This window comes from Musa acuminata, chromosome BXJ3-1 (genome assembly GCF_036884655.1).
Source record: "Musa acuminata AAA Group cultivar baxijiao chromosome BXJ3-1, Cavendish_Baxijiao_AAA, whole genome shotgun sequence".
Classification (NCBI taxonomy): domain Eukaryota; kingdom Viridiplantae; phylum Streptophyta; class Magnoliopsida; order Zingiberales; family Musaceae; genus Musa; species Musa acuminata.
The window spans coordinates 29,785,936-29,805,658 of NC_088349.1; the positions used below are offsets into that span (position 1 = coordinate 29,785,936).

The 19,723-nt window shown below is 42.5% G+C and overlaps 1 protein-coding gene across 1 annotated transcript; it reads left to right on the top strand.

Moving 5' to 3' along the window:
- The first annotated feature begins 436 nt into the window (after positions 1-436).
- Positions 437-919, top strand: LOC135629232 (uncharacterized). Its single transcript, XM_065136427.1, has one exon. The coding sequence runs from the start codon at positions 437-439 to the stop codon at positions 917-919; it is 483 nt and encodes a 160-aa protein (XP_064992499.1).
- Positions 920-19,723: the final 18,804 nt, after the last annotated feature.

Consider the following 19,723-nt stretch of genomic DNA (forward strand, 5'->3'; position numbering starts at 1 on the left):
GTCGGTTTAGTTCAATTATAGTCAAGTAGAGGTTTATTTAATATTTATTTATTATTAGAGTTCAAGTCCTGATAGACTCTAGGTGGAACTCTATAAATAGGGATGTAATTGCATCTTTTCAATTATCTATGAAAAATATTATTCTGTCTTTTGACAAACCCTAGGAGGCCAATCCTCTCGAAGCAATCAAGTAGGGCCGATCCCCGCGAAGCAATCAAGGAGGTCGATCCCCTCGAAGTGATCATCCCCTTTCTCTTCTTCTTTTTACGATAAGACTTTAGGGTCTTATCATTTGGTATCAAAGCGACGATAAGACTTTAGGGTCTTATCATTTAGTATCAGGGCAGCGATCCTTGGCATTCTCACTACAACGAAGCTATCAAAAAAAGAAAGAAAGAAAGAAAGAAAGAGAAAAGAAGAAGCAGCAACTGCAGCCATGCAGCCCTGCTTCCCCTGCTTCCGGCCAGCCCACCCGTCGCCCGTCGCTACTCTCCGGCCAGCAACCGACTCTACCCCACTTCCGGCCAGAGTCCACCGCCGCATCCCACCCAAGCCACCACCGCTGCCCGGAGACGATGCTACCAGCATCCCACTCCGCCGCAGCCCTGCTCCTCTTCTCTACCGCCGCTGCAGTGCAACTCCTTCTCCACTACCACCGCTGCTTCCCGGCCGATCAATCACCACTGCCCGCCTCCCAACCGCAACCCTAGCCGTGCCCCCCCTTGGGTCGCAGCCGCAGCCGTCGGTTGCCGCAGCCCCTCGTTGCAACGGTTATAGAAACAGTGTTCCTCTATTGCCGCAGCCCCTCGTCGATCGCAACCGCACCTCCACCAGCCACGCCGCCTCCAGCACTCCTCTTCCCCTCCAGCGCCATCGCCGCCCAGCTGACCCATCACCGCTGCGGGGCACCGTGCAATGACCGCTGCACGCCTCCCAACAGCCGATCCTCCATGCTCTGCATCCGTAGTGCCAGAAACAGGGCAACTCACCGGTTGCCCTTGTTCCCAATTGTGACACCGCCGACTCCTCTTTCTCCACCGCTGTTGCTGCTTCTCGGCTGCACGATCACAGCCGCAGCCGCCAGTTGCTGCAGCCCTCATACCAACGGTTGCAGAAACAGAGCTTCCTCTGTTGCTACAACCCCCGTCGATCTCGGTCGCGACCCTCGCTGCCTCCTTCTCCACCGCCAACGCTGCGCTCCGGCCAGCCACCACCACCGCTGCCAGCCACCACAGCCTTCTCCTCAACCGCTCATGATCCTTCCGTCCAACTCCTTCGGTGGTGCGAGAAAAACAAAGTACACAACAACCACCACGCAACAACAAAAACAGTGGCACCCTCTACTACCGCAGCCGCCGATTGTAACCACCGTCGTCACTCCCGGCCAACGACCAACCTCTCGTTCTGCAGCAGTTGCCCTCCAACAGCGAACACAGCAACCACAGCAAGTACGCTGCCTTGCCTCAACCCTAGCAGCGCACGCAACACCGATTCCTCTTCTCAACCTCGGCCGCATCAACGCCGCCTCCCCCTTGCTTAGCATATTCTGCCACAACCACAGGTTGCCATCACCATAGGTTGCCATCACCGCAGCCTCAACCCAGTTGCTCGGCGATCGCCCCTTGGGTCGCAGTAGCTGCAGCCACATCAATGTAGTCGCCTTCCAACCCCGGCGCTCTCATATCACGCAGCGATAGAAACAGGGCAGCTACTCTTCCTCCAACGCAGCGACCGCAGCACTGCCCTTGGCATCCACCTCCTCGGCAACTTCATATCGACAATGTTGATGCCCTTGACTGACACCAAAAACAGGAGTTGAGATTACATATTTGTAGTCTTACGCAATGGCCACTGATAACTCGGTGAAAGCACAAATGGAAGCATTGGAAATCAGAATTGAGAACCAACTGCGAGAAACACTTAATGATTTCAAAAAGAGCCTATTGGAGAGCCTCAGCAAATTTCAACAAAATGGGGGCTCAAGTTCTACGTTGCACAGATCTGAAAATACAGGAAAAGGGCCCCAAGATTGTGACACAAATTACTCACACATGAAGATGGAATTTCCGAGATGGAAAGATGGAGATCCGACCAATTGGATCTCTAAGGCAAAATAAATTTTCCATTTTCACAAAACCCCAGAAGAATCCAAGGTAGAAGTGACTTCAATCCAGCTCGAGGGAGATGCACTCCAGTGGTACGATTGGTATAAAACTTTCCACGGAGTTCCTTCATGGGAGCAGTTCAAAAGAGGGCTTCTTGTGCGCTTTGGCCCATCCGAATATGAGAATGTTGATTGCCAGCTCGCCAAAATTTGTTAGACTTCTACAGTATTAGAATATCAGAGTAGGTTTGAAAGATTGTCAAATCAAGCTAGAGATTGGTCGGACCGATAACTTCTGGATACATTTATTGAAGGGCTTATTCCAGAGATCCGGTGTGAAGTTAAGGCTCGTCAATCCCGCACTATGATAGCTGTGATCTCATTTGCAAATCTACATGAGAAAAAAATTAGCAAGGAAAGATCAGCAAGGAATTTGTACTATGATGAAAAATGGAGTATAGAGCACCGATGTAAACAAGATCAACTTCTGATGATTGAACCAATTGGAGAGGAGCCGAAAGCTAAGAATGTGGACTCCGATCATAAAGGTATAAATTCTAATGAAGATGTTGAACCTACCGTACATATAATGCATACATTAGCCGATTACTCTAACCCGCAAACTATGGAAGTTGCCGGAAATCTAGAGCATCAGCCTATTATAGTTTTGATTGATACTGGTAGCACTAACAATTTTATGGATAGTGAGACTGTTGACCGATTGGCCCACCATATTGAAGACTATGACAGATTCGAAGTAAAGATCATTGATGGACGGATTTTCACTTGTGATAGCAAAGGTTCAAAGATAAAATTGATTATACAGGGCCAAAAGTTTCATGCAACAATTACTACACTGAAAGACCGACCTGTTGCTTACACTATCAAAAAGTGGAGACCATACTTACTTGATCAACGGGTTGTAATACGTTGCAGATAGTCTATTGCTAAAGTGCTGAAAGAGAAGCTCCCCGAGATTGATGCTGCTCAGCCTTGAGGACAAGGTTGATTTGAAGAGGGAGGAACTATTAGGACCCTTTTTCTAAGCTTTTGATAATATTTATTGAGTCTGTTTAGTCCAGTTGTTTATTGAGTCGGTTTGGTTCAGTTACAGTCAAGTAGAGATTTATTTAATATTTATTTATTATTAGAGTTCAAGTCCTAATAGACTCTGGGTGGAACTCTATAGATAGGGATGTAACTGCATCTTTTCAATTATCTATGAAAAATATTATTCTGTCTTTTGATAAACCCTAGGAGGTCGATCCCCTTAAAGTGATCAAGGAGGCCGATCGACTCGAAGTGATCATCCCCTTTCTCTTCTTCTTTTTATGATAAGACTTTAGGGTCTTATCATTTGGTATCAGAGCGACGATAAGACTTGAGGGTCTTATCAAACTCCTGAGTTACAAAGATAGCATAAAAAAATGAATGAAAGATCCATTCTCCTACATGTCTGCAAACTGTTTGAGGAGTAGGGAAGGACTCAGCGATATAAGATATCCAAGAGCCTCTTCCGTGTTAGGATGATTGAGGGGACACTGGTTCAGAACTATGCCCTAAAGATGATTGAGTGGATAGAAAAACTCACAAGTCTAGGAATGGTCCTAGAGGATAACCTATATGTGGATCTTGTGCAGCAATCCCTATCAGATTACTTTTTATGTTTCATAATGAATAAGCTTGACGTGACTCTCCCTAAGCTCCTCAATTTGTTGAGGGAGGCAAAGAGCACAATCAAGAAGGAGAAGCCAATTCTCTGTACTAGTGAAACCAAAAAGAAAAGAAAAGTGAAAAGTCCCTTAAGAAGGGCAAGAGCAAGGGTAGATTGGGTAAAGCAAAGGTTGCTAAAAAAGACCCAACAAATGAAAAAAGCTAGTACTTCCACTATGACAAAGATGAGCACTGGAAGAGGAACTGCAAAAAGTACCTTACAGAGAAGGCGAAATAGAAGCTTAGAAAAGCTTTAGGTACATTCATGATCAGTTTCCATTTATCAGACTCTTATGATAACACATGGGTATTGGATACCAGTAGTGCTTATCATATTTATAATTTATTATAGGTTTTGGCAAAACCTAGGAGATTGACAAGACGTGACCTTACAAAAGTTACTATAGTAGTGGTTGGCGAGGTCACCCTACATCTACCTGGTGGAGTAATTATTGCATTGGATGTATGTTATTTTGTTCTATCAATTATCAAAAATATTATTTTTATTTCATGTTTTATAGTTAGTGGGTATAAATTAGTTTTTGAGAACAATTGTTGTTCAATATTATTAGATAATAAGATCATTATGAGAGGAACATTGTATAATGGTTTATTTATGCTAGATATTGCTCCACATATTATAAATGTAAGTATGTCTAATAAGAAATAAGATGAGGTGAATAGTGCATACCTATGGCATTGTAGGCTAGGTTATATCCATGACGAAAGGATCCAAAAGTTGTCAAAGGATGGATATCTAGATCCATTCGACTATGAGCCATATGTAACTTGCGAGCTTTGCCTTTGTAGAAAACTGACCAACTCTCCTTTTAGTGGAACTAGAGAGAGAACTACTGAGCTATTGGAATTAATACATAGTGATGCATGTGGACCCATGTCAACTCATGCCATAGGTGGTTACTCTTACTTTATTACTTTTACTAATGATTTCTCAAGGTATAGACATGTGTACTTGATGAAATATAAGTCCGAAGCTTTTAAGAAATTCAAAGAGTATAAAAATAAAGTGGAGAACTAGACTCGAAAGAATATCGAGACTTTTCGATCAAATCGAGGAGGTGAGTACTTGAGTACAGAGTTCACCCAATTCCTCAAGGACCATGAGATTCTATCTCAATGGACACCTTCTTATACACCTTAGCTCAATGGTGTTTCTAAAAGGAGAAATCATACACTATTAGATATAGTGTGGTCCATTATGAGTTTCGCTGACCTACTCATCTCATTCTAGGGAGCCCTAGATACCGCAGCTTATCTTTTGAATAGAGTTTCAACTAAATCGATAGTGTCTACACTATATGAGATATGGAAAGGAAACAAGCCTGATCTTAAGATTGTTAAGATTTGGGGCTGCCCTGCGCATGTTAAAGGTCACAACCCCGATAAGTTGGAATTGAGGACGGAACAGTACAAGTTTGTGGGATACCCCAAAGAAACTTGTAGGTATTATTTTTATCATCTTGAGGACCAAAAGATCTTTGTAGCTAAGAGAGTGGTGTTCCTTGAGAAAAAACACATTCTTGGCAGAGATAGTGAGAGCGTGAGAGTTGAGCAAAGTTGGAGAACCTAGCTCAAGCACTACTTCACAGCCCGAGTCTATACTTGACGAAAGAGACTTATATGCTATATTTTTTATAATATAAAAATTATTTTAGATACGAGTAAACCATAAGGATTTAAGAGGTCTATGACTAAAATAAAAAATACTAAAATAGACCTTAACCTTCAAAAAAAAATACCATAGTTGATATAATCTTTCAATGGTAATAATATGTTAAGCAACATCTTCCAACTAAATATATGAACTGAGAAATGATAAGGATAATCCAAAATTCCTTCCACTTGTCATATTGTTCAGAAGTCATTTTGATCCCTTAAATATAGATATGTAAATTTAGTTTCTTTTATTTTTTCAAAAGAAAACTAGCCTTCAATTAAGTAACTAGGACAACAATGTCCCCAAAAATATAGAATTCTCCTTTAAATTATGAGGAGAGTCCCGAAAAAAAAAAAAACTTTACCTGAGTGATAAGATAATGGGCTACCGAATTAGCCTGTCTATTTATATGCACAAAATAACTCACATCACTATCTTAGTTAGTATAAAAATATCAAAACAAACACCAAATAATATAGTTGATGGACACTCTTTCACTTATAGTTTCCAAATTCATTTATCCTCATATGGCACCATGGGCATGTTAAGCTTGGATATGTTCTCACACATAACACTTCCAAACATTTCATTAATTTTATTAAAATTTCAACTATTACAATGTATCAAAGAAACAACATAGAAATAATAGAGTAGCAATTAATATTCACAAAAGTGAGTTTTATAGCCACAGGAACATAGAAAAGCCAATGATATAAAACACATGTATATTCTGCAAATTACTAATGACTTGGTAGAACCTTCTTTAGGAGAGTCCATGGCCTTTAGGAAAAGGCTCCAAGGCCAACTAACATTAGATTGACTTTGAATACATCAGGGATCGACTCTATCATATTTAGCATCTATCATTTTAACCCAAATATTTACATTATTATTAAGATAAAAAATAAATTTTTTATTTGTAAAATAGATTTGAATATATGCAAATCATGAATCCTTAAACCCTCCTTCTTTCTAGAGTGAGGAACTTTCTCTCAAAACAACAGGAGGCAAACCTCTTTGATTATACCCATATTGTCAAAGGAATATTCTTTGTAACTTTTCATGGGTAGATTAAGACATCCATATGATAGATAAACAGTGAATAAAAATAGCACCCAAAACAACATTCATAAGGGTAACCCTATCTGTTTGAGAGAATTAAGTAGTTTCTCATCCATTAAGGTTTTTTTTATATTTGACTGAAAATACTTTCACTAATCTCCTTAGGAATTCTGTTGGGTACGATATAAGTGTGCAGGTACTTCAAAGAAAATTCCTTCTCTGATATTATATTTAACACAAATTACATTCTTAGTGTTTCTATCAGTGTAGCAAGGGAAAAAATATTATTTTTATTGGTACTAAACTTTTGGAAGGTCAAAATTATTAAAGATCTCCAAAATATCATCACACGGTTAACAGTTTGTATGAAAATAAAGAAAAATATCATCGACAAATATTAAGTGAGAAAACTTATATTTATTCTTGAAGTGAATTCTGATAGAAGATAAGATTTTTCTAACTATATGAGGAAATTTCTCTATTCTGTGGAGGAAAATCCTCTATTCTGTTAGGGAAATCCTTCCTCCTAATTTGTATAAATAGGAGAGGGAACATGTTAATAGATTCAAGCTAAAGCTATTTCATTTCTATAATAAAGCTTCTTCAATTATTGTTCTTATCTTCTATTATTTCTATCATGGTATCAGAACCACTTGCCTAGAGCAAGCTCTCTTCATGCTGCCAATTCATCATTGGTGTTGCCACTCTACGCCAACGTTCGTTGCCTTCCGCTACGGCATCTCTAGTGCTGCTCATCAGCACTGCCCCACCTTTCTTCCTCGTTGTAGCTATTTTCCTTCCTCTTCTACTACAGCTTCCTCTTCTGCTACAGCTTCCTCCTCTGTTGCAGTTTCCTCCTTTACTGTAGTAGCATCACTGCAATATTGCTGTAGATTTCTTTTCTACCGTCGCAGTCGTCGTAATCGCAACCACGACTAACGTCGTTGAGAAAAGCGAAGGTTCGCTCTTGCCTTCGGCCAGCGACCAACGTCGCTGAGAAAAGTGAAGCTTCACCCTTCGGCCAGTGACCAATGCCGTTGCATTCCTAAGAGGCTCCCTGGTCAATCCTTATCTTCCTCACAGCGGTAGTCTTCGCTGATCTGTCAACATTCGGCAGACTTAAGGAGAATGAAGGGAACGCCTTTACCATCACAACAACAACAATCGCAGCAGCAGCAGCAGCGATCTACACTTATCTTACTCATGAAGCCTCTCGCTTGTAAACAATTCTTTGCATCGATCCAAGATTGGTATCTTTGTCAGGAGCACCATCTTGCGGGGGCATGATAAAAGATAAGATTTTTCTAACATTTTTTTAACTATATGAGGAAATTTCTCTATTCTATTGAGGAAAAATCCTTTATTCTGTTAGGGAAATCCTTCCTCCTAATTTGTATAAATAGGAGAGGGAACATGTTAATAGATTCAAGCTAAAGCTATTTCATTTCTACAATAAAGCTTCTTCAATTATTATTCTTATCTTATATTATTTCTATCAAATTCATCATAACTTACTATTTTTTATAAGCATTGTTCAACAGGTGAGTAAAGTAATTGGATTACCAAAATATATAAATAATGAGAGAGAAAATCTCCTTAATTTTTTAATAGATTCATTTACGTTAATAATTAAGAAGAGGACATTAGTCGTAACCCAAACTCTGACAAGTCCTTTTCTATTATTCAATTTAGTAAATTTAGGACCAATTGTAAAAAGTACGAATAGAATTATTAATTGTAAATCAAGTGCCATCACATATCGAACTAATATTACTCGCATAAATCAACCATAAAAGCTATGGAGGGGATTTCTTAAACTGAAAAATTATATGAATAGATTATGACTAGAAGGTAAGTACCTGCATTATGAATTGAAGAACCTTCCACGAACCCTTTCTAGGATCGACCCAAAGATTAAATAACTTGTTCACCTTGTTCTTTTCCTACATGTGTTTTCTGCAACAAAAACAAGTCAGATTTATATTTAAAAAGTTAAAGCTACAAGTGCAACTTATTAGTTTGAAGTTTGAACTACCTCCTATCAGTCTATCAAGATATGAGCCAGAGCCTTAGGTATAGTGGTTTTTGATATCCTTCTTTTAGATTTGATTAGTGGTATCGTAGTAGTCTACAAGCAGAACGATTCACAAAATTTGAATGGATCAGCAATAAATGACAAATGTTTTTCTATACCCACTTGATACAAAATCCTATCGAATACACAAGCTTTTCTTCCCATCATTCCACCAATTATATATAGAAGAAGGTGCATATACGTAAATATTTGATTTGATGATGAGAGTTACATGAAGTAATAGCAAAGTCAAGGGATGCATTAAAGAGGTACACAGAAAAAAAAAAGGATGGGGGGGGGCTTCGAATCCAAATATTCTCTTCCTATTTATCTCTATAGGCAGGCAATCCTTGTCAGCCAAATAAAAAGCCATACGAATACAACGCTATGGCTACAGGAGAACGATAAGCATAATGAGTCATCGTAGCCTCCAGCTGGAGTTATGATGCCAACCTCCGTAGATGATCCAAAAGTTCTCTTGCATCACTAACCAATCAAGCAGCACTGATGGATACTGACTATGTTCAAGGAATCTCATCTTATAGGATAAACTAACATCACTTCCGTAAAAGCCACGCAGGTCTTGTTGAACCTTCGTTATCAGAGTTGTCTCTCTCAACCTCTTCCAGCAGCCAGGAGAAGAGGTGGGAGAGACAATGAGCATTTAACAGATTAAGAATATTCATTTGATGGGTGGCACAGAAAGTGACTCTCTACCAACACATGATATTAGCATATATCGTTTATAAAACACACTAATCAAGTGTCTCCACATATAATGATGACTTGAAACTTAGTAAGGCTAAGTCAACCTATAGTTCCTATTTATGTGGAAATTAGGGTAGGTTAAAAGGAAAAGCAACAAAGATGGCTAAGTGCGCCTTTGCTTGCTCGTCAAATTCTATGCAGTGGCAAAAGGATGAGGATGCGATCTTACTCAATTGTCAGCTCAGTGGCGAGAAACACATGGATATTCTTCGCTATCAGTCCACTAGGAGATACAAAAGTCTGAATTCTTTTTCAGACTGAGTGCAACTTCTAGAGGCTACCAATGTTAATCTGTGTCGTACATAATTATGGATCTCTGCTAATGTTAATCTTCGATCATTTTGTTAGATACGAAACACACTTCTATATCATATCATTATTATGTATACAACAAACTCGATTATGCATGATAATATACTGGAGGAGTCGTATAGCTAATCATTATTATAAATATGATAGGCTCAATTATGCACAATAATATATTGGAGGAGTGTTGGAACCCTTGCAGATTCTAAACTTGGGGTTGATCTCTTTAGGGAATCGGCCTCCTTGGAACTCTATAGGGGTTCCTCCCTCCAAGTTGCTACTCAAAGGCTGCAGAAAAGATTCATCTATTGCTTATGAAAATAGGAGGAATACATGACTATTTATAGGGCTTCTAAACCCTAACTCCTTATAGGACTCCTACTCAAGACTCCTACTTCTAACCAACTCCTAATAGGACTCCTACTTAAGACTCATATTTCTTTACAACTCCTAATTCTTAAGACTCCTATTCCTTTACAACTCCTAATTCTTCTCTAAGAAACAACCTCCTACATGAATGCCCCTTTCAATTAGGACTCTCCTAGCTAGTCCTAACAGTTTTACATGAATATCCCTCTCAATTAGGACTCTCCAAGCTAGAGTTCTAACAGACCCGCCCTCTTCAAATCAGCCTTGTCCTCGAGGCTGATGATTCGTGAATTCTGGGAATTTGATCTTCAAGTCGTCATAGTTCTCCCAAGTGGCATATTCTATTGGTAGGTTCGCCCACTGTATTAGCACTTCATTAGTGGGTCGTCGTCGTCGAGTCACGATCCGTCGATCAATAATGGCACTTGGCTGGGTCTGGAGTTCTCTTTGGGTAGTTATATTTGGTGGGTGGCTTTGGGCTGTCTCCAAGCACCTATTTACAACTTCTATCTGGCCGTCGATTTGTGGGTGATATGTCGCACTCCTTTTCAATTTAGTACCCTGCATATGGAATAACTTTGTCCAAAATCTGCTCTTAAAGATGCAAGTAGAATTTGTCACAAGTACAATGCATCCCTTATAGCATAATTCTTTTGAGTCCCGATTGTAATGAGCTACGGAGCTTGGTGCTTCCTCTAATTTTTTTTTTTTTTTTTTTGATCTTACTAGTCTCCGAATCTTCCTGCCATTCCATCTTAATATCCTCAAGGAAGTCGCTGGTTGGAAGTAAAACAACCGAAAATTCAGCTTGCTCAGGTAGTTGCGAAAGCACATCTGCAAGAACATTCTCTTTCCCCTTTTTGTATGTTATTTCATAATCAAATCCAAGAAGTTTTGTTACCCATTTTTGCTGCTCAATGGATGATATCTTTCACTCCAAAAAGTATTTGAGGCTTTTATGGTCGGTTTTAATTTGAAATCGTCGACCAATCAAGTAGAGTCTCCACCTCGTTACTGCGCGCACAATGGCGAGCATCTCCTTATCATATGTTGACTTATTTTGATGGGAGGGAGATAATGCCTTACTAGTGTATATGAGTGGTCGACCATCTTGCATGAGAATGGCTCCAATTCCGACTCCAGATGCGTCGGCCTCAATAATGAAGGGTCGGTTGAAATCTGGTAGTGTTAGCACCGGCGTCGTCATCATGGCTGCCTTAAGTTTGTCGAAGGCAGCGGAGGCTCTGTCCGACCATTGGAAGACATATTTTTTCAGTAAGGAAGTAAGTGGTGCACTGATCTCTCCATAGTTTTTCACGAACTTGCAGTAGTAGCCTGTTAAACCCAGAAAGCCATGTAGCAATTTTATGTTCCACGGGGTTAGCCAGTTTTGTATTGCTCCAATTTTGAAGGGGTCTACTGCCACACCTTCCTCTGATATGATATGCCCAAGATATTCCACCTTCTTATGAAGAAAGCAAAAATTCATAGTGGTTGTTGTGTGTTCAAAAGGTGGTTTTCGGTATGTCTTCTTCGCATACTCGTATTTGATGATACCCGGATCGAAGGTCCAGCTTTGTGAAGATTTGTGCTCCCTTAGCAACTCATCTACTATTGGAATAGGGTATTTATCCTTGATGGTTATGCCATTGAGAGCTCGATAATCAACACATAATCGCCATATTCCATCCTTTCGTATGAGGAGCACCGGTGAAGAGTAGGGGCTACAACATGGCCGAATAACTCCTGTTTTGAGCATCTCTTTTACAATCCCTTCTATTTCATCCTTCTGGAGATGTTGATACTGATATAGCTGAGCATTTGCTAGAGATTGGCCTGGAAGAATCGTTATACAATGATCATGCCGACGGGTAAGAGGTAGGTTGCATAGTTCGTCAAATATATCTGAAAATTCAGCAAGCAAAGGAAGTAGATTTGGATCTTCCAATTTTGTTGGCTCTGTTGGGAAATCATAGGGGGGGGCGACATCATATGCGCAGCGGAAGAACAAGAAAACAAAAATCCCCGATTCCCAAAAAGATGTTCATCGTCGTGCGAAGATTGGTGCGCAAAATCCGCAAAAACACAAAAACTGCGTATAGAGATTTTGTTACCTAGGGAGATCGTATATCCCTGTTTCCTTGCAGATCCTTAGGAGAGGGTGAAGGAGGTCAAGCGTCCTCCTCTCTAGCGGTGATCCACACAGCAGGGTTGCGACAGTAGGGTTGCGACGACGCTCCTCAAAACTCCAGGCCTACTCTGAGGTGGAGAGGGAGAGGAGAATAGGAAGGGCAAGCAAAGACTCTAGCCTATGAGGCTGTGAATCCCTCCTATTTATAGAGATCCCGTGTCAAAACCCTAATGGGTCCTTTCCCTAGTGGGTATTGGATCTGCATCCAATAAGACAAGGGCTCCGTCGGATATCTCATATCCGAACCTCTACTCATCGCAATGCCTACCATATGTGTGTGACCCTCTAGGCCCAATATCGAGCTGGCCGTGAGTCATATCTGTCAGAACTCCTTCTAACTAAGTGAATTATTATCTCTGTAATAATTCACTCGACTCATCGACTACGGAAGTACTAGGCCACTACGCCGTAGTCCCCAGACGATACAGGGGAATCCAATCCATTGGACCTGTCTGTCCTCAGTTACCATGTACCTATAGTCCCTCATCCATCTAATATCCCAGAGACCGTATATCGAGCATGGTGCTGTCAGACCCATACGGTTTCTACTCGAGTCTCGCTCTAATCGGATTCTCCCGGAGAACTCTTTCTCTCTCAACCCGAATGACCCTGGCCAGGGATTTGTCTGAGCAAGAACACATGGGATATTCCTCTCATGATACCGAGAGTGGATGATCCTCTATCGACACTCAATAGCCCTCGTAAGGTCGACTACCACTCCCAATGACCAGCTGTACTAGATCTGGGAATAGCCAAACCTATAAGTCTGGTATCAAAGAGTGGAGCACTCATACAGGACATCCTTGGTGTCTCAAGTCTAAGAACCAGATACACCACTAGGACTACGGAATCGTTGTCTGACAATAAGGCATCATCAACCATCCAGCATTCCGTAAGCGGATCAATCAGTGAACTCATTCTCCAATGAGCACCTGTACTGCATCCCTAGTGTCCCTACACGAGCAGCTATGAGACCAGCTGCATCCATCATATGGACGGGTATACAGCACACCAGTCTATCCGGTTATCACGATGTCCCTCTCGAGTAACCTATGACCGGGATTATTTAGGATATGTGTTTAAAGGTGAATCGATCTCATTATCGTGATCTCATCACGATCCGATTCCCATTGCACAAATCCAAGGACATCACAATATATATGCATTTATGCAATAGTTATAAAGTGATATACGCCAAAATATAATAAGCAAAAAGATTCTGTATCAAGTCACACGTGCCATCACTCACGTGATTGGCTTGCTGGGCACTTATGACTAGCAATCTCCCACTTGACCTAAAGCCAATCACCTATGTGTCTGATCCCCATCAGACCCCTGTGACGCTCAAAGACAATCTGAGACAATGGCTTTGTTAGTGGATCTGCAATGTTATCTTCGGATGGAACTCTTTCCACTGCTACATCTCCTCGGGTCACGATCTCTCTGATAAGGTGGAACCTCCTCAGAACATGCTTAGATTTCTGATGAGACCTAGGTTCCTTCGCTTGAGCAATTGCCCCGTTGTTGTCGCAATATAGGGAAATCGGCTCCTCACTATCCGGCACGACTCCCAAATCTGTGATGAACTTCTTCAACCAGACTCCCTCCTTTGCTGCATCTGATGCAGCAATGTACTCCGCCTCTGTGGTCGAGTCAGCAGTGGTATCTTGCTTGGAACTCTTCCAGCACACTGCTCCTCCATTCAAGGTGTACACATACCCTGAATTCGACTTGCTATCATCGACATCAGACTGAAAACTTGAGTCAGTGTAGCCTTCAACCTTAAGGCTATTACCTCCATATACTAGTAAAAGATCCTTAGTCCTTCTCAAGTACTTAAGGATACACTTTACTGCTTTCCAGTGCTCCAAGCCTGGATCCGCCTGATACCTGCTCGTGACACTCAGAGCATGCGCTATATCAGGCCTAGTACATAGCATGGCATACATGATAGACCCTATTGCTGAGGCATAAGGTATCATATCCATGTTCGCCCTTTCTTCTGGAGTCTTTGGGGACATACTCGTAGAAAGCGATATCCCATGTCTCATCGGTATGAGACCTCTTTTGGAATTTTCCATGCCAAACCTTTTGACAATAGTTTCTATGTACCTGGACTGGGATAAGCCAAGCATCCTTTTGGATCTATCTCTATAGATTCTAATCCCCAAGATATAAGATGCTTCTCCTAAGTCCTTCATGGAGAAGTGTCTAGATAACCAAGCCTTTATTGTGGATAGCATTCCTATGTCATTCCCAATGATGAGGATGTCATCCACATATAACACCAAAAAGCTAATAGCGCTCCCACTTACCTTTCTGTATACACAAGGCTCATCTTCGTTCTTAACGAAGTCATAAGATCTGATTGCCTCATCAAATCTTATGTTCCAACTTCGGGAAGCTTGCTTTAGTCCATAAATGGATCTAAGTAACCTACACACCTTATCTGGGCAGTTCTTGGACACGAATCCCTCAGGTTGCATCATATACACCTCCTCCTCCAGGTTCCCGTTGAGGAATGCGGTTTTCACATCCATCTGCCAGATCTCATAATCATAGTGTGCTGCAATAGCCAATAGAATTCTGATGGATTTTAGCATTGCTACGGGTGAGAAAGTTTCGTCGTAGTCAACACCTTGCCTTTGACAATACCCCTTAGCCACTAGCCTTGCTTTATAGGTCTCTACCTTTCCATCTACTCCGATCTTTTTCTTAAAGATCCACTTGCAACCGATGGGTACAATACCTTCGGGTGCATCAACTAGGTTCCAAACCTTATTGGAGTACATAGAATCCATCTCAGAATTCATGGCTTCTTTCCACTTCCCGGAGTCTATACTCATAATAGCCTCCTCGTAGGTCTGAGGATCAATATCCTCTACATCCTCTGCTCTAATATGTCCCACATATCTCTCAGGAGGATGGGATACTCTATCAGACCTGCGTAAAGTTGAAACTTGTGTATTAGATACCTGAACAGACTCGGGCTGTAGAGTGGTGCTTGAGCTTGGTTCCCTAACTTCGCTCAACTCTATCATTCTCCCACTGTCTCCGCCAAGAATGTGTTCCTTCTCAAGGAACACTGCTCTCTTAGCTACAAAGACCTTTTGGTCCTCGAGATGATAGAAATAATACCCACAAGTTTCCTTGGGGTATCCCACAAATTTACATCGCCCTGTCCTTGATTCTAACTTATCGGGGTTGTGTCTTTTAACATGGGCAGAGCAGCCCCAAATCTTAACTACTTTAAGATCAGGCTTCTTCCCTTTCCATATCTCATATGGTGTAGACACCACCGACTTAGTTGGAACTCTGTTCAGAAGGTAAGCTGCGGTTTCTAGGGCATATCCCCAGAATGAGATGGGTAGGTCAGCGAAACTCATCATGGACCGTACCATATCTAATAATGTACGATTTCTCCTTTCAGAGACACCATTGAGCTGAGGTGTATAAGGAGGTGTCCATTGGGATAATATCCCATGGTCCTTGAGGAAGTGAGTAAACTCTGTACTTAAGTACTCACCTCCTCGATCTGATCGAAGAGTTTTGATACTCTTTCCAGTCTGGTTCTCCACCTCATTCTTATACTCTCTGAATTTCTCAAAGGCCTCGGACTTGTACTTCATTAAGTACACATATCCATACCTTGAGAAATCATCAGTAAATGTAATGAAGTAGGAGTAACCTCCAATGGCATGAGTTGACATGGGTCCACATACATCACTATGTATGAGTTCCAACAACTCAGTGGCTCTCTCTCCAGTTCCACTAAATGGAGAGTTGGTCAGTTTTCCACGAATGCAAGGCTCACAAGTTGCATATGACACATAGTCGAATGGATCTAGATATCCATCATTTAGCAACTTTTGAATCCTTCTTTCATGGATGTGACCTAGCCTACAATGCCACAGGTATGCACTGTTCAACTCATCTCGTTTCCTTTTGGACACATTTATATTCATGATATGTGGAGTGGTGTCTAACATAAATAAACCATTATGCAATGTTCCTTTCGTGATGATCTTATCATCTAATAATATCGAACAACCATTGTTCTCAAAAACAAATTTATATCCACTAACTGTTAAACATGAAATGGAGATAATGTTTTTGATAATAGAAGGAACAAAATAACATGCATCTAATGCAATAAAAGCTCCACTAGGCAGATGTAGGGCGACCTCGCCAACAGCTAATACAGCAACTTTTGCTCCATTACCCATCTTGAGGTCCATCTCGCCTCTCTCTAGTCTCCTAGGCCTTGCCAGAACCTGCAACGAATTACATATATGATAAGCACTACCGGTATCTAATACCCATGTGTTATCATAAGAGTCTGACAAATGGAGACTGATCATGAATGTACCTGAAGCTTCATCAAGCTTTTGTTTCGCCCTTTCTGCAAGGTACTCTTTGCAGTTTCTCTTCCAGTGCCCATCTTTACCACAGTGGAAGCAATGGCCTTTGTCCTTTGTTGGGTCTTTCTTAGCAACCTTTGCTTTACCTTGTTTGCCCTTGCCCTTTCCCTTCTTAAGGGACCTTTCTGCTTTCCTTTTCTTTCTGGTCTCACCAGTGTAGAGAACTGGCTTCTCTTTCTTAATAGTACTCTCTGCCTCCCTCAACATATTGAGGAGCTCTGGGAGAGTCACCTCAAGCTTGTTCATATTAAAGTTCATTATGAACTGTGAAAAGGAATCTGGTAGGGACTAAAGCACAATGTCCACACACAAGTTATCCTCTTGGACCATTCCTAGACCTGTGAGTTTCTCTATCCACTCAATCATCTTTAGGACATGGTTCTGAACCGGTGTCCCCTCAGTCATCCTAGCGCGGAAAAGGCTCTTGGATATCTCATATCGTTGAGTCCTTCCCTATTCCTCAAACAATTTACGGACATGTAGGAGAATGGATCTGGCATCCATCTTTTCATGTTGTCTCTGTAACTCTGGAGTCATAGAGCCCAACATATAGCACTGAGCAAGAGTGGAGTCATCAATGTACTTCACGTAGCGAGCGATCTCATCCTCGCTTGCCCCTTCTTCGGGCGTAGGCATCACTGTATCAAGGACGTACATGATTTTCTCCGCTGTGAGAACAATTCTCAAGTTACGGAGCCAATTCGTATAATTTGGACCAGTGAGGCGGTTGACATCAAGTATGCCACGTAAGGGATTTGAAAGCGACATTTTCTGAAAATAAAGATGTAGCAAAAATGAATAACATGCAGATTTTGCAAGAAATAAACTATCAAGATATGGACTTCTATCTTAATATGCTCCCACTATTTTACTAACGAGTCACGCGACACCCTCAGCACGTGAAACGGAAGTCTCCGGCAGACTTCTAGTGGGGATCAGGATCCAATCAGCGTCTTAGTGTAACCTCGAGGGACTCGACCAATCACACTAAGCCTAAAAGGTAGACAACTCTTGCCGATCACAACTCCTTGTGATTCCCGTCCTGTTCGGCCTCCGAATCACCATGGCCTCGAGGGACTCGACCAACCATGATGCTCGGTTAAGTCAACACCTTCGTTACAAGATGAGTCTGATTTGATGATATACCCTCGAGGGACTCGACCAAGCATATCATGCCCTCAGGTCACCGGTGATATCTCTATGTCGTAAGCAAGATAGCGAATCGCGATATAGGTGAGTCTCGAGGGACTCGACCAACTCAACCTACACCGGGATTCGGTTCCTACTCATAACGATGGAAGGCCACGTGGGTCAATCTAATTGCCTCACGTTTACCGACTTAATATTATCGAGAGATGTTTCTATGATTTGGTCTCCTAATATGACATGTCACACATATACATATTTAATATATATCTACATCGCATGCAAATATATATACATATCTAGTATGTGTATAAGCAATCACACCAGATGATCATGGACCACAACCTAATATGATTAGGCCCGAGCCAGTAGGCCTAATCACTCACATCAAGATCTATGTGTGCAACGGTGCATCTCCATGCCTTGTGATCGTCCATCTCGTCCTCGTTGGTTCCGTCGACATCTTGATGCATCTCCATGCATCACGATCGTCCGTCTCGTGGGTCCCGCTATGGCTTCCACGCTCCCGCTGCGCCTCCTCATGTGATTACAACTTAATCATAGGCACGCAGGCCCGACAATAAACGAGAAATATAATGGAGGTTCGCAGACCTCAATAATAATAATCACAAGTACACACATCACACGGTCCATGATCATCCGTCCACTCATCATACATCACATGTATAAATAATCATCATCATGTAGGACTACTAGATAATAATAAAAATAATAATCAACTAAACCTTTTAATTAATTAATATTTTCTGAAATCAGGGATATATAGGGAATTTCTCAATTCCTAAGGGTATTTTCGTAATTTGGACAAAAGACAGAAACTGGAATTTCTCAAATTTCGAGGGGCAAAACTGTCTTTTGCGCAGAAAACCCTAATACCCTTTCCCCTTTTCGCTGCTGCCGCCGCCGCCACCCTGCCGGCGGTGGCCTATGCGGCGGGGCGAGGGCACTGCCCTCGCCTGCAGGCGGCACGCCCGCTGGCGGCGATGCCGATGCGGGTGGGCGCCCTCTTCGGGTGCCGCCGCCTCCGCGGGCGGTTCTGCCCGCGAGTCAGCGCCCGCAGGTGGTGCTGCCTCGCTGGCGGCCGCCCCTGCGGGGTTTTTGCCCGTGGGAGCAGCGGCCACAGGCGCCGCTGCCCTGCGGTGCCTCAGCCCGCGCTGCTACCCCGCGGCGCCTCTGCCCGCGGGCTCAGTGGCCGCAGGCGCTTCTACCGAGCGGGCTCCCAGCCCCGCCGGCCGCAAGCCTGCTGCAAGCAGACCGCCGGCCGGCTGCTGCAGGCACAGCGCTTGCGCATGTGCCGGCGCTGTGCTGCCTGGCTGCGGCTGCGGCTGGCTGCAAGCATGCAGATCGAGGGCAGCAACTGTTGCTGCCCTTCCTTGCTTTTGCGTCAACGATTTTGACGTCAATATTCTTCCTAAACACAACACACGCAGTTCAAAAACCAATCATTCGCACGAACAACCAGGCTCTGATACCACTGTTGGGAAATCATAGGGGGGGGCGACATCATATGCGCAGCGGAAGAACAAGAAAACAAAAATCCCCGATTCCCAAAAAGATGTTCATCGTCGTGCGAAGATTGGTGCGCAAAATCCGCAAAAACACAAAAACTGCGTATAGAGATTGTGTTACCTAGGGAGATCGTATATCCCTGTTTCCTTGCAGATCCTTAGGAGAGGGTGAAGGAGGTCAAGCGTCCTCCTCTCTAGCGGTGATCCACACAGCAGGGTTGCGACAGCAGGGTTGCGACGACGCTCCTCAAAACTCCAGGCCTACTTTGAGGTGGAGAGGGAGAGGAGAATAGGAAGGGCAAGCAAAGACTCTAGCCTATGAGGCTGTGAATCCCTCCTATTTATAGAGATCCCGTGTCAAA